Source organism: Penicillium samsonianum, assembly GCF_028829775.1.
Source record: "Penicillium samsonianum strain IBT 33392 chromosome Unknown utg000001l_segment0_segment0, whole genome shotgun sequence".
NCBI lineage: Eukaryota > Fungi > Ascomycota > Eurotiomycetes > Eurotiales > Aspergillaceae > Penicillium > Penicillium samsonianum.
In genome coordinates, this window is record NW_026643259.1 from 327,655 (window position 1) to 347,492 (window position 19,838).

Here is a 19,838-nt window from a genome sequence, read left to right on the forward strand (position 1 = left end):
ATTTGCTCTGCAGAATTAGTGGTGGAACTAAACTGAGGGGAAGCTATACATTAGGAGCAGTAATCATCGCTCAACATTCACATCCAGGAGAATAGCTACTTTTGCCCCTAGTTTCAGAGATTTATATTGACGAAGATTTTGTTGAACCTTTGCTCATAATTCATAATGGGAGACATTGGAATAGACTCGCTGCCATGCATGCCTCCAATGGCACCCCAGGCGTTGCCGTTGGGCAAAGCCAATATGTTTCCCTCTGATGATGCACATGTAAGGAGATGAACAAACGAACCTGAAGGAAAGTACTGTCTAACCGATGGGAATCAGTCCGTCAGCGTGTCTCTTCCAACCTGGGACTCGGTCATTGGACTATCACGAAAAGAAGACTGGGTGATGGAGAAGCTGTCATGTAGCTATCCACGGTAAGTGATAATCTGTTATAGCAGAGATAATGAAAATGTTGATGAAGCGGACAGTTTTTACCTCAATAAACAAATCCGTGACCTTGTGGATGCTGTATTGCAACGACTTCAAATCACCGACAAAAATATCGGTTGCATGGTGTTCCACTCTCCCAAAGCTGGTCAAGGATGCGCTTCCCTTCTCCGTGCAGAGTCTGTGGAAAAGCAATTGGGACTGGAGTTGGTTCGATTCTTTATACCTACAGAGTCAAGCACTACAGAAGTTAGTGGGGCGCATTGGGCCAATTTCTCTGCTGTTGTTTTCCACAACGACCTGAGGAAGGCCGCCATGGGCTATTGGCGTGATACGGGGGCAGGTCTTTCCACACGTCATGCGTTATTCTGTCTCGAACAACTCGACTACTTGGACTCCGACGCCGTGAACCCTGAATTGCGGACTCCTGCACCCAAGAAAATAGAATCCCACGGCCAGCTGCCAGAGTATTCGACTCGGATGCAAAATGCGGAAGCAAGCAAGCAAGAGATTCAGACCTTCATTGCACAGTTGGCGACTTCAGAGCGGCCAGGACAGCCTGCTGTGGCATCTGGGGATGTGTTTCTCTACCCCACTGGAATGAATGCAATCTATTCTCTGTCGGAGAGTTTGGTCTCGCTGGAGTCAGGCTCCCAGGTGGCGGCGTACGGATGGCTCTACCCAGAAACCGTCGAGGTACTCCGACGAGGAGCGTGGAAGAACATCCTGTCGTTTAAAGACGGGACAGAAAAAGAATTGGATCAGCTGGAGAGCATGCTGCTATCCGGCCAACGGATTCACACTCTCTTGTGTGAGCTGCCCAGTAATATCAAACTCTCGTCACCAAATCTGCACCGCATCCGCGCTTTAGCGGATCAATATGGCTTCATTATTGCCTGCGATGACACTGTCGCTGGCTACGTCAATATAGATGCACTCCCCTATGTGGATGTCATGATGTCGAGTTTGACCAAAACTTTCAGTGGAAGTTCCAATGTGACTGGAGGAAGGTATGTTTCTGAACACCCATCCATTGAGTTCAATCATCTGACACGTTTAGCCTGGTCATCAACCCCAACTCCCGTTATCGCGCTACTATCCATGCTGCTCTCTCCGCCAACTACGAGAACATATATTTCCCTCTTGATCTCGACACGCTCTTGCATAACTGCCAAGACATTGCCTGGCGGGTGAGGAAATGCAATCAGAACACACTCCCTCTTGTCAACTTATTCGCAAAGCACCCCTCCATTGCCCAAGTGAACCATCCTTCCATTGACTCAACCGCTCATTTATACACGAGTCTCATTCGCAAAGACGGCGGCTATGGTAACGTCCTCAGCATTATCTTCCACCGCCCCAGCAGTGCAGAGCACTTTTACAATGTTCTAGACATCTGCAAGGGGTCCAGCTTTGGTACCAATTTTACGCTGGCCATTCCCTATGTCCAGCTAGCCAATTACTGGAACCGTGACAAGGTGCCTAAATACGGAGTGCCCCAGCATATTATTCGGATCAGTGTTGGGCTGGAAGACAGCGTGGAGCTGGTCCAGACCATATCCAAAGCTCTCGATGAGATTGTGAAACTTGAGTCTACAAGCGCTTGAATTTCCGATATGATGGATCAATGTTAACAGTTAAACCCTATTCCAAGCCTGTATTTCTGCATCCAAGAATAACCACCCAATGTACTTCGCTAATTCTTGCTAGCGGGGTGTATTGCGTATACCATCTACATATACCATTACGTCACTGCTCATTTCAGGAGGAAGAGCCTCTAATTAGTATAATAAGCAGTGCTCGCTGGTATAAAACATGAAGAATACTAGCTTAAAAATATCAGACTTCTTACGATAGGGGCCAGTCTATCAATCCAAAGCAGTACTCCGTACTCACAAAAATAATATTATGTTGTATACCCCCACCCCCCTAGTAACAATCCTGTCTATGTGGCTGTTACTAGGGGGGGGGTTTGTACTCCGTACATCAAGTTCGTATCGGCCCTTCGATCGACACTTCTTGCATGATTAGCTCCAACAGAAGGTTCCACTATGTTCCTTCAGCTGACTTGTAGCTTCAGCTCAAGTGCCGAACAGCATGACAAATAATTGAAATAACAACTTGGAAATTTACACGTGTGATTCTCTCAGTGTATTTTAAATGGACATCCCGAAATGGGATATTGGAGGTTACTCGGCTGCTTCTTCTCCCACCCCTCACAACAGCAAGATCCCTGCAAAACACATATACATATGCCTTGCACCATAGGTGACAACAACAATGCCTTCCATCCAACCTTTAAAACACGTGCCTAGATCCGCTGTTGATTTCGGGGTAGCAATCGACAATGTGGACCTGGAGAACCTGACCGGTATTGATCACTATCAACACATTGTGAGACCCCAGCTAAACGATTGAATAGATGATGACTTCACCATTATCCACGACGCTCTATACAGCCACCATCTTATTATATTCAAAAATCAACAGAATCTCTCCCCCAAAGCTCAATATGAGCTGACCAAACGTTTTGATCCGTCCTCCGAAGCGTACGGCCATGACAAAACCGCTCATCATAACATGCACAAATATTTCAAGGGAGTCCCCGACCAGCCCCAAGTCCAGATTAAGGGACACGGCTTCGTCGATTCTTTCATGGGCCTCCACGACATCAAGCTGTGGCATCCTCATCACCGTGATTCCCACCGCGAAGTGATTCCCGAGGACAAAAGCGACGCATATACCCGCTTCCATCGCTGGCATATTGATGCGGCGTTGTATGATCTGAACCCGCCCAAAGTCACTACCCTCATGGCGGTGCAAGTGCCCCAAGGTCGTCGCCAGACAATATTATACGATGATGGTTCAGGAGAGGAGCTGGATGCATCCCTCGCAACTACAGCGTTTATCTCAGGTGAGAATATGTTCAACATGCTTTCTCCGCAAGATCAGGAATTTGTCCGCACAAGCAAAGCGGAATACGCACCACATCCGTACGTTATTTCCCATAGATGTAAATTGTAACTAGAAGTAAGCCGCTGACCCGATGAACAGATACAGCTGGATCAAGCCCGCCAAAGGGCACCCCACCGGCCTAAGCATATATACCGAAGGCCTTGAGAAGCCCGAATCCGAACTACCCCCTATAGACCCTTGCAAGATTCAAATTCTGCCCATGGCCTGGAAGAACCCGGTAACGGGCAGGCTATCCCTTCAGGTCCACGCATGTGCAATTCGCAAGATCCATCTCGCCGATGGGAGTATTATCAACAACTTAAAAGAGGTCCGAGATATTATGTACCGTCTTCAACGTCCTGCAATCAGTCCGCAGTATGTATATGCACATGACTGGGAGGAGGGAGATATGGTGCTTTTCAATAACCACGGCATGCTGCATACCGTGGTGGGATCATTGAGACCGGATGATATCAGAATTTTTAGGCAGTGCAATCTTGCTGCGTCGGAGCCCCCCAGAGGGGCCGTGATTGTTTCTTTTCCACTCTCTGTTGTATACATCTAGCTCTTGAATGCGATACTTTTTTTTAATAAACTATCACTTAGAAAGTTCTGGCATAGAATCTCTCTACTCCCATTGGCATAGGTCTTCTTAGCCATATAGGCAGATACAAAGCGAGAAACGTCTCTTAAGGCTTCCGTCAACGTAACGGTTTCAATTTCTAACCTTAACAGGGAGAGGTGCAGGGCACAAGATTGCATGATCGGGACCAACATCTCACAAATGAAAGGCATAGAGAACGAAAGTTGTCTAAAAGGCGGTACTATAGCTTCCGCGCAATAAAACAAAACTGCGGGGCATCATCAGAGTCCACCTCCGGGGGTGGCACGAAAACCTCCATTCTCTCATCCACAATCTCAAACCCATTTTGAGCCAAGATATTCCTCCAACCAGCTCGAGAAAATAAGGTGTTTAGTCCCTCCTTTCCCATGAACTTCCTTGTAACAGTTACAGCACATCCATCGGCGTCGAGGCTGCGGACAATCTTGGCTGGATCATAGTCATCGGCCGCCAGGACTACCATGCAAAGGAGACCATTTCTCTGCAGCCAAGTTCCCCAATTCTGTATGATGCCCTCGATATCCTCTCGGTATTTGCCAAACAAGGCGCGGACATTGAAGATGGCATCGAGTGGCTGTTCGGTTGGGTGTTGGTAGGTGCGCATGTCGGCTACCTCAAAGGTACCCAAGGGCACATTCTCCTTGCTCATGGCGATCATGCTTGGCGAGATATCGATGCCCTTCACCTTGTGCCCTGCATCGCTCAGGGCCATTGACACGGGATTTCCTGTGCCGCAACCGGAATCCAGGATATTGGCTTTTGGGGGCAGGTATTCCAGGGCTCGGCTAATAAACTTCAGGACGACGGGGTCCTTCGCGTAGGCCTCCTGGTAAGAATGAATGATTGACTCGTATCGATCAGGTCTCGTCATTTTGAAGAGTAGGAGGCACCTGGGCGACGGATGGGGTTATTTTGGTTATTGGCTGGGTGGCAGGCTGGGTGAGGAAGCAGAGCGAGCAGAGATAGTGAGATCGTAAAAGACGACAGGCAATTGTTAAATATAAAGGATGTGGGAGGACTTGGTCTTCCCTGCAGAAATACATTACCATCTGTCATTCATTGTTCAGTACGAAGAACTTACTCTAACAATGTAGATTTCGCTGATCAATTACAACTGTTACTATTCTTGTTTCATAACAACAGAGTATTGTATTTTTATACTAATTACCGGCTCTCTCTCATGAAAGTAGCAGTGATGTAATGGTACTCCGTATATGTTGTATATATATGCATCGTATCTGCCATACACCCCACTAACCAGAATTAGTATATTCTTGGCGGAACCACATTGACCGAGGCGTAGCTGAATGGTAGTGCTGCTTGAGATTGAATATGTGATACGTTGAGTATGGATATAGACACGGACCGGTCTCGACGACGATTCCCCACATATATATGTGCTTTCCAAGCTCCATTAACACGAACATGGTACGTGCCGACGGGAAAGTCTCTCAGCTGAGCTATAGAATACTACCTAGGTATTATTGGATGATCTACTGCCACTCTTGGCGTCTGCATATAGCCACTGTCCTGCTGCAGGAAAAACATTTCTTCGTTTTTCCGTCATTATAATGGTGTTCAGACCATGTTTGAAGAAATATGTCTGCACCAAGGAGAGTGGATCCGTTCCTAGTCTTTATTTTCTCGCGTGATACCTTTTTGCTCGTTTCCCGGGGGATCCCGTAGGCTGCGTCCGGGTTGTCTTTCTTTGCTCCTGGCTCCTTGTCCCTTAGCAGCTATCACAGAAGATAAATACGAGACGCATTTTTTTCTAATTCAAGTCGCTGCTCGTTCAATTGCCCCAAGTTCAGTGCCACACGGGCGGGAGATCTGATCGGCAGTGATGACGATCTTGGTGAGAACTCCACCTGTACTACACAGGAGACGTGCAGCCCCCGGCAGGGAACCACTACAACATATGTCAAGGATGGCATGTCCGTAAAAGATTCAGAGTTTGCTATTGGCCCGGCTACTGATCGGGATTGGTTTGATGCGGACCGGTCAATTTTGGATATTGAGAGAGGACCATTTATGTCAGGGTTTGTATCTACTTCTCGCAGGCGCTGACGAGTTTGTAGGGGCTTCCCTAACGCAGTACTTGCAAGCAGTCGGAACGCGAGAGATGAGAGCAATCCAGTCTCTAAAACCACCAAAACAGGGTTGCCTTATTCTGTGGTCGAAAACTCTACCAACCCGACGCCGAAAAGAAGCTTACTGCTTTATCGTGGTACAAAAAGATCGTCGATGTTCTTACCCCAAAAGACACTTCCATCACCAACCCATGCATCTGACATAATGATTTACATGATGACAACATCTTCGTAGACCCACATAACCCGAAAAGATCACAGATATCATTGACTGGCAGTCTTGCCACGTCTCACCCCTCTTCAACCATAATCCCCACCCAGCTTTCCTTGACTGGGGTGGCCTTGAGCCTGAGACGCTCGATCTAGCACCCAGGCCGTCACTCTCTGGGCTTCCCCCCAAAGAACGATCACTGGCTATGGGCGAGTATACAGTTCAAAACGGGTTCATTGGATGGCGAAAACTCATGCATGTTAAAAATCCAGACTTTTATCGGGAAGTCGAATTTCGAAAGATGCCAGCGTACGGACTGATATTTCTTGCCCACCGCATGTTTGAATAAGGCGAGGCGCACTTCCTATCGCTTCTAGTCGATCTTAAGGACACATGGGCGGACGTACCTGGCGTCACTAGCGACATTCCATTCCCGTTTGAGTTTTCGGAAACGGATTTCGAGCGCATCAAACTGAATAGCGATGATGCAGTAGCAGGAACTGAGCTTGTGCCTGAGGTCAAGGAGAGAATGGGCGATTTGTGGCCCGACAAAGGCTTCATCGAACACAAGCGGTACGATGAATGCAAAGCTGCGCTCGGCGAAGTCAAAAGGTCAGATACTGGAGCAATTGGCTGAGAATGACGAGGAAAAAGCCGAGTACCAGCGTTATTGGCCATTTGAATAATCTGGCACTCTAGAGGCCAACTCTAGTTCTCTCAACTCCCATATAATGGTGTTAAGTCTACGGAAATACTTTTGCTGCCACCATGTACACATTCAAATCTGGCGCAACTTCTGCGAAAGGTCTCACAATGCGAATCCTTCAATACTTAGGTACCCATAACAGGCGAAGTATACAATTTGCACTAAAGCGGAAGGGGAAGCCAAGAAGTGGCAGATATTATTTTCTCTTACGTAGATAACTTCGATTTACAGAAGGGATCAGGGTCTAGAAGACCTATAATGGTAATTTATGGATACATTGAAACCAGACAGTATTATTCAACGAAAATTGTCAAGTCTATTGCCATATATTCCTACAACCCAGTATTCCCACTGGTACCCACGTATGTTGTGATTGCTTCTCTCGTGCTCCTCTGCCACAAGCAGACGGCTTTACCCCTCGCTTCAAGATGTAAGATCCAGTGTAGAAGGGGTAACCTAGAGAGTCCATGAGATCATGGAAAAGTAATTAAAAAAAAAGAGAGATTCGTGATTCATGTCATTCATATAAGATAGAACAAAAAAGGAAAAAGCAAAAGGGCACCAGAAACAAGACTAGAAGTGTTCCTTCCAGAATTTGAACCGGACGTCCTTGGTTGATGAAGATTTGGCCGCATCGCTAATCTGCATAGCAGCAGTATTAGGACCACAGAAATACACTCCGATCTCAGTGGTAGCAGCACTCTGCAGACCCGTCATGTATGACTGGTCCAACAAGCCAAGACGCATAGCAGTGAAAAGTCGCTTGAAGTCCGGACGACCGAAGTTCGTCCGACTCTTTAGCTCGGTGAGAGGGTCGAGGGCCTGACCGACAGAATTGAGGTAGATATTTGCAGCGGTGTCAGCGTCGAGACGCTGTGTGAGGTATGTGTGAATACGCAAGAACTCGGTGCTTCCCTCGCTAGCAGCCGCGTTGGCGGATTGGGCTTCGAGGGAGGATAGTAGAGCTTGGAACCATTCAAATGACGAGGTATCCTTACAGACCCAAATAAACTCTACACGTCGGAGTCGGCGAGGAGGGTTTGGACTTGAACGGAGATGCCAAATGTTCTTGAGAATAGATGCCCAGGGTGTAACACCGATTCCGGTGCCGATGAGGACGGCGATTTCGTTATCGAAGACGTCTTCTGCGGGTGCTCCATATGGTCCATCCACGCGAATTGCGGGCATGGTCTGTCCGTTCTGTAGGGCAACTTCGTACATGCCGTTGGGGTCGAGGCCTTCAAGATCTTTGGCTTGGGCCGGACCGCAACCGAGAGCATCTCCAAGGGCTCGAGTGAAATCTCCGACTTGACGGACGTGGATGCTGAGGTATGGATCGAAGGGGCAAGAGGTAATGGTAAATGGATGCCATTGGGTACTGGAAACATCAGGTACTTGGAGGAATACCCATTGTCCTGCTTTGTACTTCATGCTTGGTTTATGGAACTGGATTTCCATGGCAGCTAGTGTCATTGGTTAGCTGTGGTCAATTCAGCATTTGAGAATAAGAAGATCATACCATAAGGATGACGGATGACTTTTGTGATGACCGTCACACGCCGGGACCGGATCTCCCTGTAAAGTCGCTCAAAGAGATACAAAGCTCCGATAACCAGCTCCCATCTCCACCCTTCATAGCCAAGGCAATGATCCCAGAACTGTTGTCCTGCGAAAGGGGAGATCGGGCTGGCGGTGTCTCGCACAAAGCACCCAGTGGCGTGGGTGTAGAGTGCCAGCATAAATGGAATAAAAAGGTGATGCCCATACCAGAAGGTTTCATATGCTTGCTGGCGGATGCGGTGGTGTGCGGTGGTATACATGAGCATCATGCACAAGAGCATGACATGACCAGTGATACCACTTGCGCGAGTAAAATGGATGGCCACTGCAAGTTCTGGGCGGATTTGGTCTTTTTCGATGTTGTAGAAACTGCTTTTTGTTAGAAAGTAACTGCGACAAGCTGAATGAGAAAGCAGCTTACTTGACGTAGTGAGCAGCGGTGTGGATAGCTGTGAACACTAGCATGGAGTAGGCTATTTGTCGATGGAACCACGCCGACTCATCTAGTGGTAGCCATCTGATCTGTGGTCTCAGCCATCGGAGGATGTTCCGACACATAGGAAATAGAATCAAAGTGCAATCGACTGAAAGGACGAGACCTGCGCCTCGCGATATCCAGACTGAATAGCTAAGAGCATTCAGCGAGGCCAGCTTTGGATTTGATGCCTGCAGGTACCTATGAGAATGTCAGCAATACAATCCAGGAGCTGGTAAACGTCATAATACATACCATCCTACAGCAAAAATACCGATATGCAGACCCCAAAAGAACAAATGGAACAAGACCTTGGAAACGGTCAAGTCCGCCCTCTGCCACCAGGATTCTTGAGCTGCGGCCATTCTTCCTCGACTTCTTTTAGGAATGTCGACCAGCGACAAGTAATTTAGGCGATAATTCAATCAAAGGAGTGACGAGTCCAGACGGTTGACCAGCAACCCGGTAATATACACTGAAGTTCTGTCGAAAGCGAAATCTCCCGATCCCTTTCGCAGCAAGACTCCAGTGTCAATATTGACAGGTCGGTGGCTTCGGCGTTCGTCAACGTCGTTGTTTCTCCATGAACTTGGCGGAAATCAGGATTTTCCAGGATAACTTTCGCTTCGAACTTGAGGATCAGGCCCTCGTGGATTTGAAAGTGTTCCAAATACTATTAAACACCTCGTACTGGGAAAAACACGCTCGCAACTTGCGATAGTACTCAATCAAAATGTATAGAAACTGAATGTGAGTTGCGCGCCTTTTCGCGAGCGCTGTTGGCGTTTCGCCGGGGGTTTCCCCTGCACGTGTCCTCGAATACAAGAGGTTACTGGCAAACTTGAGATAAAATATGATATTTTATCGGTTGATTCAAGTTGCTCCAGACATGGTTGACGTCAATAGATGAATAAGGACAAGGCCGGAGGAGAGTTGGAGGTTCAGAGAATCCCAGTGTTGTGGTTTTAGCTGCAGGGGTGGGGGGCGGCCGATCTATAATTACATCGCTTCTGGCGGGCCCTACTCCGTATAACCGTCAACGGTAGATTTTAGTCCAATAGTTACGGACTACCCAAGCCTACTACGTCTGTGCTTTTGAAATTCTCCTAGGAATGGGTAGTGGAGAGAGACCAAGATAGGGAGTGCAGAGGCTAGAATCTTCGTCGCTTAAAATCCTCGTCAGTTTTTGCCTGGTCTCTTTCAACTGCTATCTTGGCTTATTCTTTCCAAGGCTTTCAAAGGTCCTGTTTATGATCCTGGACCCCAGTTTTAATCAACACTCTAAGAAGTTTGCTATTTTTAATGACTGTTCGTCGCAGGCACACCAATCATGACACGAAGTTTATACGCCCTACCTAGGTAGGAGTCTGACCACCGTGCCACGTTCCCCGCGATGAAGCTAGTCTGGTGGGAAAGAGGAAGCACACCCTGTTCAACCAATCTTGTCCGATTCTGCTTTTTGTTCTAATAATAATGGCTGGCTTGAACTGGTGGAAGCTAAACGGGTCGAAGCCGAAGCTCGAAAGAGATGACTGCCCCGAGGGTGGCAGGGAGGCTGGTAAGTGGGCATGAGGGACCGTGAGTGGGCAGCGTTAAACGAGACTAGGGAAAGAAGGTTGCTGGGAGATTGGCCTATTATAATCCTCCTGCAAGCGCTGTCTTTTCGTCACACGGGAGCCCGAGGGTCTCCCAGCATCAGTGGAAATACCTGTCGTTCGGTTTAGGATCCTTAGTGAGTAGACGTTTCGCCCAAATATAGAATAGTGATTGACTCGAGCTATGTTTCTCCATCAACGAAATTCATTTCCCGATGAAAGTCCCCACTTAGCACTGCAAGTTAAACCAGGCACGGAATTGCATCTGCAGAAGATGCAGAAAGACGGTGTGTTGCACTGAATTGGAATCAGGGCTACCGTGGTCATCTGATCTGGAAAGTTCCAAACTTGTCTCTGGTACAACGCTGAGACAGGCCAGAAAACATAGGCCTCGGTTGAAATCCTCAATAATAAAAGTACAATTTGAATGTCGATGAGACTGGAGAGAATGAAGGCCCCTGCCCTGTGCGTGCCATGCGTGCCACTGCAGTTCATCACGCCAAGCCCAAGCGCTGCGGCCTCTGATTTGCCGACATCCACTTTGCGATCCGCTCCGTCACATCCCCCACTCTCCAATCACACGGGCTATGCCGGTTCTTCAGAAGCTCAGGAAGAGGGGGTTGTCAAGGATTCGAGGACCTTCCCACCGATGATTGGTCTACCATGCTTGCATCTGTGCGGATCACGGCTTAGCCCTATTCTTCTTGCATGTGTACCAACCCCAAGCAGCGATTCACCTCTTTGGCGCTCGACAGTCACATCCTGGCAAAGTGTTCCGAGTCCTGGTTGAGTGCCAGAGGGGTCGCTTGTCTAAGTATAGATTCTTATACCTGGTCCCCGCCTGTAAGCATGCCACACGGAACATGCTGCTTTTGTTTCCCCATATGAGATTATGCTACCGCGATAAGCCCTTGCAATAATATCCACACTCCATGTGCTCTGGATTATCCAATTCAATAAACATCTTTATGGCTTGCTGGATCATATGATGAAGTGATCATCTCACGGAATCTGTGGAGCTATTATTTGTGGGTTGCAACATTTGTCCCCCAAGATTAGCTCCGCACTTGTCACTCAGACTAAAGTGACTTTATTTCCTCCGAGACCTTCGCTGGACGAAGCTCTACCACACACAACAACACAGTTCTCACACAGCCGAGCGCTCATAGTCCAACGCAATGGGCAGGCTTATCAAGAACCACTGGGGGCGGTTAATCATTCTCACCGCGGCAGCTTGTACGTTGCCCACTCCCAACTCCCAACTCGAGGCCAGCACTGACAGAACGCAAACAGACCAGGTTGCCAGCGCTATTGAGGGCTTTATCTGGCCCAAAGTATTCTGGGACTTCATCTCCAGGAACCTCGATGCGGCCGTCGCCCCGGTACCCGTTCTTCAAATCCTAAACCTCCTCATGGGACTCGTGGGTATAGCCTGGGAATGGCCTCTCAAACCACTTGCCGGCTCAATACCGCACCGCAGCATTGAAATCCGTCTCATCATATACCCCCTCAGCGCCCTCCTCGCGGCGCTTCTCTATCAAGGCACGGACCCTGCAATATATTATTTGATTGGCATTGGTGTTTATTTCTGGGCCTACAGTGAAGGCGAGGTATGTTCTTGCGCATATTTTGACATGGGATGTTCTTATGCTAACGAGAGGATGTATAGGTCGTCTGTCCGGAGCCTTGGACCTTGCCGAAACGGCATGGACTATTTAAAGCATAACAATGGTTCAGTCTGGTGCGTTGAGTGCAGCAGACGTGATGAAGATCATGTAAATAGCCTAATACATAACGAACTTGATGACTTGAAAGAGTGACCGTGCTGTATCATTAATCTCCATCTAGGTGGTGCGGTCATAAGGTCTATAAGATGTATGGGGAGTACCCGAAGATTTCTCCTGCTTGTATTATCATCTTCTGTAAATCTAAAATGTCATTTTCTTCAATTGACAATGACAAGACTGTTCTCCTCTCATGATATTTAGAATAGCTGAAAGTCATATGTCGATGCCTTGTCAACGAGGCACCAGCGACGACTCGACTGGCACGTGATGCTCTATCTATCCAAACCCAAGAAACACGTCATCTTGACAAGAATACTCACACTTACATCTAAAGATCCAGAAGCAGAAAATCCAGAAAATCCCATACAAATGCCTTGCGCATTGTTTATATGTCGCGAATGACCGTCGCGAATGACCTCAGGCTGCTTGGAACCCGATAACTAACCAATCAATCTGACTGACACCAAAACAAGATGCCTCCGTCTTCAGAAATCGAACCAAAAGTCGAGGAAGACGAGCTCGCCCTTGAATCAGTGGAGGATGTTCCAGTCAACAAAATCACCAGCTTCAATGGCAGACTGCAGCAATTCCTGCATAACGGGACCGCAGCGCACGAAAGCCCAAGTGCCTCTCGAACTACTATATCACAACGCCGCATAAACACCACCAAGACCGAATATAAACCAAACATTACCGAACCTCAACCAGAAGCCGTCATCTCGAGCCGCAAGAAAACAGTCCCACAGACAACAGTGGCAGCGACCACAACCACACCCACCCACCCATGCACCACCCGCTCACAGTCGATCATAACAGCAACGCCTCCACCCCCAATCCCACCTCGCCAAAGCCCAAACAAACGCAAGCGCAGCACAACAACCCCACAAATCCCACCAACACCCCCAATCGCCGGCCCCTCAGCCACAGAATCCCTCCTCCGCGACACAATCCCCCCAAACCTGATCCTCCTCCTCGTAGGCGTGAACCCAGGGGTAATGACAGGGATAACAGGGTACGCCTACGCACACCCATCAAACCTATTCTGGAAACTGCTGTATTCATCTGGGATAACAAGTATGCGCCACATACCGGCGGACACATATAAGCTTCCTGCGCTGTACAGCGTAGGCAACACGAACATTGTGGAGCGGCCGACGCGCGACGCGAGCATGCTCAGTCGTGCGGAGATGGATGCCGGTGTCCCTGTGCTCGAGGCTAAGGTTGCTGCGCAGAGGCCGGAGGCTGTTTGTCTTGTTGGGAAGAGTATTTGGGAGGCTGTTTGGCGGGTTAGACATGGGAGGGGGATTCGGAAGGAGGAGTTTTGGTATGGGTGGCAGGCGGAGGCGGAGAATATGGGTCGTGGTGGTGGTTGGGCTGGGGCGCCGGTTTTTGTCGCTACGACGACTAGTGGGCTTGCGGCGGGGATGAAGATTGCGGAGAAGGAGGCTGTGTGGGCGGAGTTGGGGAGTTGGGTTGTGAGGAGGAGGGGGGAGAGGGGGTTGGATTCTGTGGTGGTTAAGGATGAGATTTGATATGGGGTTTGAATCTTGCGGATTGCTGTTGGATTTATTTGTATAGATGTTGCCATACCATATACTATCATGAGCTATGATCATTACTTGATAAATTATTGAACGGATTTACGAATAGAATGTTCGAAATGAAGTTGTAAAAAATGTGTTTGTATTTATTTGTAGACGAGTGGAGTCGCTCATCATTCATTATCTCATGATATCAGGTGCAGAAGCCTGTGAGTACCAAGATGCAAACCCAGAAACGGTAAACACTCCCTGTAGGCCCATTCCAGAGCTGAAGATAGAGGGTGTTACATGACGTTTTCCGAAAGGGCCATGCGCCGAAGTGCCATACAAGGGACGATCGAGGGATATGGATATCTCAATAGAGGTCAAGGTGAGGGGTAAAGGAGGGGAGGTAGGTGGGCAGGGCGTGCTTCAATGAGACACCGACACCGGCCTGGTCCCCCCATTGGCCCCGAAAGGAGTAGAGGACAGATTTAGCGGCTACCGTTGGAGTCGTTCTTGCTTCCCTCACGCTCGCGTGCCTGTTTCAGCAAAGTTAGTATACAGAACTCCGCAATTGATTCACTGACACGGAACTGAAACATACCGTGGTGGCCTGGTATTCGCCGCCTTCTAGGATCTTGACCATGCACTGGTCATCTTTAGTTGTACCGAATTCGTTCTGCAGAGCGCTCTGGCTAGCGGTATCAAGGACACCTTGGGCTCCGTGGCTGCATCCAGATGTTAATGATCTGACGTGGTAATAAAAAAGCCGAGGACACTTACGAGTGAGTCACGAAAATCTTCCAGCCGTTCAGAACTTCAGTCAGGGGAACGCTGCGGTCGCTCTTCCACTTCTGGAGGATCTCAAGGTCCTCTACGAAGACAATGAAGTCGTCCGAGCTACCCTTGTAGAAGATCTTGGAGGCGGTTTCGTTTCCACGAGCCATGTTGAAAGGATATGAAGGTTGAAATTTGAAAAGTTTAGAAAGATTTGAAGATATTGAAGAGGAGGGAAAATGTTGAGTGAGAATGAAGATGAAAAGGTAAAAGCTGGTGGTTTAATAGCTCAGGTGGGAGCTCAGGTGATGATGACTGGTGACGTCACACAATGAGCTGATGCAAACAAAAGCAGCTCGCGTGTTTTGTTCTTACGAGGTACATAGCTCGTTTGGACTATACAATTAGGACAATTAAATCACAGTGGATAGCACTATATGTCATTGGTGGTTCTAGTTCCTCACTTCACTACAATTCTCACGCGGTGAGTTGCCAACTATTGCAGCAGTCGACGTCATAGTAGCTCCCCTGCCCGCTGTTGGATCCGCTCTGACGCCAAACGTGGGGATAATTCTCAATGAGCCCAGGCAAGTTGGGAGGATAAGAGGTTCTTCTTCCATTCCAATTAATAATTAGTTATAGTCCAAGCCACCATTACGTTTTCGGGTTAATTATAATGTCTCCTTGACTCCAATGCTCCCCCCGAATGTACCAGAACCATCTCAAAAAGATAACACTTGCCCGCCTACGTAACAATGGGAACTTCACTCAGCATCAGAGCGGGTCTTTTTCAGCTTCTTGGGTGCCAAGGCACTAAACAGATTCTTCGGAGACGACCACTTCTGGGGAGACGACCACTTCTTGGAAGACGGAGATGACTCGGAACTTCCATCCTGGCTCCGTCGCTTGTCGCTACGAGGTGAGGAAACCGACGATGCCGGATTCTTGGGTGAGCCTCTGAAAAGGAATGTCTTGGACCGCCGAGGCGTGGTGGGTGTCCGAGGCAACTCAAACTCGACTTCCTTATCCTCCCCTATCTCGCTGCTGCCTGCTGCCTCCTTGTCCATTCCCTCGTTCTCTTCGTCAGAGCGCACGCCGGTTGATCCTGTTCTTGAATGGAAGGTGCTGACGGAGCTCGACCGTCTGGTGAACCCTGGGCGAAGGCTAAGCCGTCTCATGATCGGACCACGTCGGAAGAGATCACCCCTTCCAAGCACCATTCCTGGCGATGGAAGGAGGTCTCCTGTGTAGGCATCTGAAATCAGTCGCTCCAGTCGGATTCGGTCAATCCGGCGAGCAGTCAATGTCAATGCGGAGCGGTCAACAGGTGCCTTAGGCCGTTCAATCTCGCCTTCAGCCTGTACAACTGGCTCTTCGGTGTGGCGCGGGTAATGCGTTTTCTTGATGACTACATGTTGGACGCGGAACTTGCGCGAGATTGCCATTGAATCCATCGATGACCTCCGCGCCATAGAAGACACTGTGTATTGAACATGCTCTAGAGGTAACAATTGGAGGGCCAAGAAAGAATGTTTTCTTGGCTCCCACGTCTTGGGCTGTGCCATTTCGACCAAAGCGGCGGACACTTTGAGAATCTCAGTATTCCATTGCTTTTCTTCCACTGCCGATGATGCACTGAGAACGAATTCATAGTTCTCATCTTGGTTTTCAAACAGGAGTTTCCATGAAAATAAACATCCGTAGGAACACAGTCCTGATGGGTTAGATATGCTTCGAGCATAAATCTCAGCGGAAAGTTACTCACCTCGTCCATTTTGAAGCGTATCAATCTTAAGACTGTCTAGGTAGACACAGGCCACTGCTTCCAGTCGACGCTGGTCATCAATTCCCTTGGCGAAGAGAAGGTAGCGTTGAAAAAGCACACAGACCATGAACTCCCCGTTGGTGGTTTCCGCCGTTTGATATGTGACATGGAGCACACCGCACATGACCAACGGGCCTAGGTCTTTATATATACTCTGGAGTCCATCCTGCCCGAAATATTCAGTCATATTCGTCTCATCAATGAAGATATTGTGCTGCTTACCGATTTCGAGATATCCACTCTACCCTGGAGAACGATTGTCTTGTGGATGCGATCTTTGTTGATCGGGTTTCCAGCTGCCAAATTGATCCGTGTTACCAGCACCCGCATACTGTCCAAAACTTGCTGAATTCCGTCATGGGAAGACGGACAATCACTGACAGGGGTAGATCTGAGCAGATCTTGTAGCACAAGGGGGTATTTGCACAGACGTTGGATGGGCTATCTTCTTGTTAGTCGAAACACCCACCAGAATTGACTCACACACCTTGATTAACAAATCATTAAATGTCATTGATTTGTTGTCCTCTTGTCTGCGTCGTTCTGTGGACGCGACCGATTTTGAAAGCGCCTCGATTCCCTGATCATATATTGTCCAGTTGGCAATTGACCGGCGTAAGAGAGCAATATCCTGTGTCAATAGTTCATAATTGCTGCAAAATTGTTCATACACAGGGAATGAAAGTGACTATAAAATACCCCGTCAGTGCATGCAATCCTATTTGGTATACCGATATTTACCAATTTTCCAAGTTCACGGGCAACTTCTAGTCCCTCTGTTGGTTCAGCGGTGAGTGCCATGAGACGCTGATTGATCGATGCCTTGAGTGATCGAGTCCTCAAGGATCGTTGCTGAAGTCCCTTTAGGCCGCCCAGATCAAGGGTCCCTATACGCTTGGTGATTCCCCGAGACGTAAGCTCAGAAGCACCTGCCTGTTGAGCCTGGGGTGCTGACATGGGAGATGCCGTATGAAGCTTGGTCAAAAAGCGTTCATGTATTCCGAGGATCTCCTGGATATTGTCATAGATCTCGCGCCTCGTGTCAAAGATCGTAAGGATCTGTGGGTTTACAGAGCACATCAGCATCAAACTAAGGCATAGAAATTAAGTCAATGGCTTACCCCGATAAGAGCCTTCAGACCAAGTACATAATCAGACTCAGTCTCAACAAGTTCTTGTAGGATATGGCGCCGTCTGGAGGCCCGTGTTTCCGCAGCTTCATCAGCTTGTTGACTTGAGGTTGGCCGAGAGCTATCACCAGAATGACGCACATCCGATAGCGTGCTTCGGTTTGTTCCGCTGTGAATAGTTGTCCTCGATCTTATCAAACTCTGGCTTCCAATGCTTGCTGTGGTTGTTTTTACTGTTCCGAGCTGCGATGAGTCGGATACACTCGACTGGTGACCTTGCGAGCCATGTGAAGATGAATCTGACCAGCCCTCCACGTACCGCCGTTGGATTGCGGGAGACTCATGTTTCCGTCCTCGAAAGCTGTCCATCCATTTCTTGAAAGGACGAGAAGTTGACTTATCGGTCGGAGTCACTCCACCGCTGCTCTCGAACTTTTCTTCGGATTCATCATCCAGCAGGGCTTGTTTCTCGATGTTCGCTTCGTCTTGGTCCGCCATGGTCCCAAATAGAGATCCCGCCCAACAAGATATAGGATTCAAGTTCCGAGGGCATGGAGAAAGAAGAGGCGGACCTAACCGACTGCTCAAAACAATGGGATCGAACTTCATGGCGAGGGAACAGCAACGGGGAGTACCTGCCTCGTCTACATCTTCGACGTTGGAAAGTGCATGTATAGAAAACAGGGGAAACTGCCACTATTCAGGCAGTACAAAGTAGAGATTGCGAATTTGAATCCCATCCATGTACGTCATGAGGTGAGGCAGCGGGATAGCTGGAATTGAAATAGCACATTTTAAATTTTATCTTTTAGTGTTGGAGCCTGTTTCTCTTGTTATGTATTAGAGTATAATGTCCTTGAAAAGTGAAGCTTTTTTTAACTTGAAGAGGCGAAAGTCGTATACTTCGAGCGCCAAGCATCGCCGCTTATATAAAATAGTGGGAGCTCCAGGGCTGCCCAGGTGCCACCCCCAGACCCACCTAACCTTCTTCTTCTCTCACTTTCTTTCTTTGCTCAAATAATCATGGACGATATTCATGCTCCAACTGTGGCCTCTGGACCGGCATCCGGGGCCACTCCTCGTGATCTGTCCAAATTATCGATGCCAGATCTGATGCTGGAGAAAGACCGCATCGAGGCGGAACTGTCAGCTCTTAGTAGCGTCCTCCAGTCGGTGAGATTTCATACCCGGAAGTTCCTATCGCCGTTTCTAACAATCCTTTTCATTTCAGCATGGAGTACGCATGACTTCATCTCTTACCACCTTCGACGGTTTCCCCCGTGATGATATCGACATCGCGCAAGGTACGCCCTTGTCACACCCCAGTCGGTCAGAACATGTCGCTGAAGGGAGATTATAGTTCGCACAACGCGCGTGCGTATTATCCACCTACGAAACGACCACAAGGAGGTGATGCAACTTCTCGAGAAAGGTGTGCACGCACATTTCGCCAGCCTACAAAATACGCAAGGCGCTGGCCCAACTACGAATGGCACCAACGTCCCGGCAGTTGTGCAATCGTTGACGAATAACACCGCTTTGGGGACACCGTTTGCCAAGGTCAATAGCGTGGTTTCGGGAAGTCCAGCAGACCAGGCGGGACTGAAAGTCGGCGATGCAATTCGAGGTTTCGGGCATATCAATTGGCTGAACCACGAGCGCCTTTCAAAGGTTGCCCAGGTGGTCCAAGAAAATGAAGGGGTACGTTCGGTTCTCTGCCCCTGCGTCAAAATACCAACATGTCTAACTCTCTTTCTCTACAGTGCCCAGTATCGGTTAAAGTCAGTCGGAAGGACGAAACAAATACCGAAACTACAACGGAGTTGGACCTCCAGCTCACCCCTCGACAGAATTGGGGCGGCCGTGGCCTGCTAGGATGCCACTTGGTCCCCTTATAAAGGGACACTTCCACTCAGACTAACAAGCACGGCCCGATTTTGCTACCACCTTGTACATTGATGATCTGTACTGCTCATGACTAATGCGAGACGTCTTTTCTGGCTGTTTTTCCACAGAATAGCTGGGTTCCTGTAAAAAGAGACTGGGAAACTGTATGCATCGCAACGGCGTTGAAGATAACTCGGCAGGCGAAGACCTGACCACCAGAATTTATTCCAATAAGCCAATAGGAGAGCAACTACAAGTAGAGC

The 19,838-nt window shown here is 48.6% G+C and overlaps 10 protein-coding genes across 10 annotated transcripts; 6 read left to right on the top strand and 4 right to left on the bottom strand.

The window, feature by feature from the left end:
- Positions 1-165: 165 nt before the first annotated feature.
- N7471_000123 (pyridoxal phosphate-dependent transferase) lies at positions 166-2,039 on the top strand (the record flags this gene model as incomplete). The annotated part of the gene is made up of 4 exons (XM_057272844.1): positions 166-267; positions 325-419; positions 474-1,442; positions 1,493-2,039. 4 exons carry the CDS (start codon positions 166-168, stop codon positions 2,037-2,039), a joined length of 1,713 nt encoding a protein of 570 aa, XP_057141023.1.
- A 673-nt stretch (positions 2,040-2,712) lies between these two features.
- Positions 2,713-3,952, top strand: N7471_000124 (TauD/TfdA family dioxygenase; the record flags this gene model as incomplete). The annotated part of the gene is made up of 3 exons (XM_057272845.1): positions 2,713-2,803; positions 2,855-3,425; positions 3,487-3,952. The coding sequence occupies 3 exons, from the start codon at positions 2,713-2,715 to the stop codon at positions 3,950-3,952; spliced, it is 1,128 nt and encodes a 375-aa protein (XP_057141024.1).
- Positions 3,953-4,211: 259 nt separating this feature from the next.
- N7471_000125 (uncharacterized protein) lies at positions 4,212-4,880 on the bottom strand (the record flags this gene model as incomplete). The annotated part of the gene is made up of 1 exon (XM_057272846.1): positions 4,212-4,880. One exon carries the CDS (start codon positions 4,878-4,880, stop codon positions 4,212-4,214), a length of 669 nt encoding a protein of 222 aa, XP_057141025.1.
- A 554-nt stretch (positions 4,881-5,434) lies between these two features.
- N7471_000126 (phosphotransferase enzyme family protein) lies at positions 5,435-6,947 on the top strand (the record flags this gene model as incomplete). The annotated part of the gene is made up of 5 exons (XM_057272847.1): positions 5,435-5,437; positions 5,816-6,048; positions 6,168-6,255; positions 6,354-6,619; positions 6,731-6,947. 5 exons carry the CDS (start codon positions 5,435-5,437, stop codon positions 6,945-6,947), a joined length of 807 nt encoding a protein of 268 aa, XP_057141026.1.
- A 642-nt stretch (positions 6,948-7,589) lies between these two features.
- N7471_000127 (putative NADPH oxidase (NoxA)) lies at positions 7,590-9,416 on the bottom strand (the record flags this gene model as incomplete). Its single annotated transcript, XM_057272848.1, has 4 exons — positions 7,590-8,479; positions 8,536-8,945; positions 8,998-9,252; positions 9,307-9,416. The coding sequence occupies 4 exons, from the start codon at positions 9,414-9,416 to the stop codon at positions 7,590-7,592; spliced, it is 1,665 nt and encodes a 554-aa protein (XP_057141027.1).
- Positions 9,417-11,824: 2,408 nt separating this feature from the next.
- N7471_000128 (uncharacterized protein) lies at positions 11,825-12,372 on the top strand (the record flags this gene model as incomplete). The annotated part of the gene is made up of 3 exons (XM_057272849.1): positions 11,825-11,882; positions 11,940-12,256; positions 12,316-12,372. The coding sequence occupies 3 exons, from the start codon at positions 11,825-11,827 to the stop codon at positions 12,370-12,372; spliced, it is 432 nt and encodes a 143-aa protein (XP_057141028.1).
- Positions 12,373-12,906: 534 nt separating this feature from the next.
- On the top strand, positions 12,907-13,965 carry N7471_000129 (mismatch-specific DNA-glycosylase; the record flags this gene model as incomplete). The annotated part of the gene is made up of 1 exon (XM_057272850.1): positions 12,907-13,965. The coding sequence occupies one exon, from the start codon at positions 12,907-12,909 to the stop codon at positions 13,963-13,965; it is 1,059 nt and encodes a 352-aa protein (XP_057141029.1).
- Positions 13,966-14,447: 482 nt separating this feature from the next.
- Positions 14,448-14,903, bottom strand: N7471_000130 (SBDS family protein; the record flags this gene model as incomplete). The annotated part of the gene is made up of 3 exons (XM_057272851.1): positions 14,448-14,495; positions 14,561-14,684; positions 14,740-14,903. The coding sequence occupies 3 exons, from the start codon at positions 14,901-14,903 to the stop codon at positions 14,448-14,450; spliced, it is 336 nt and encodes a 111-aa protein (XP_057141030.1).
- A 594-nt stretch (positions 14,904-15,497) lies between these two features.
- Positions 15,498-18,186, bottom strand: N7471_000131 (putative Rho guanyl nucleotide exchange factor; the record flags this gene model as incomplete). Its single annotated transcript, XM_057272852.1, has 6 exons — positions 15,498-16,447; positions 16,499-16,724; positions 16,781-16,999; positions 17,046-17,246; positions 17,300-17,617; positions 17,680-18,186. The coding sequence occupies 6 exons, from the start codon at positions 18,184-18,186 to the stop codon at positions 15,498-15,500; spliced, it is 2,421 nt and encodes an 806-aa protein (XP_057141031.1).
- Positions 18,187-18,711: 525 nt separating this feature from the next.
- Positions 18,712-19,586, top strand: N7471_000132 (putative 26S proteasome non-ATPase regulatory subunit Nas2; the record flags this gene model as incomplete). Its single annotated transcript, XM_057272853.1, has 4 exons — positions 18,712-18,861; positions 18,920-18,992; positions 19,049-19,389; positions 19,452-19,586. The coding sequence occupies 4 exons, from the start codon at positions 18,712-18,714 to the stop codon at positions 19,584-19,586; spliced, it is 699 nt and encodes a 232-aa protein (XP_057141032.1).
- Positions 19,587-19,838: the final 252 nt, after the last annotated feature.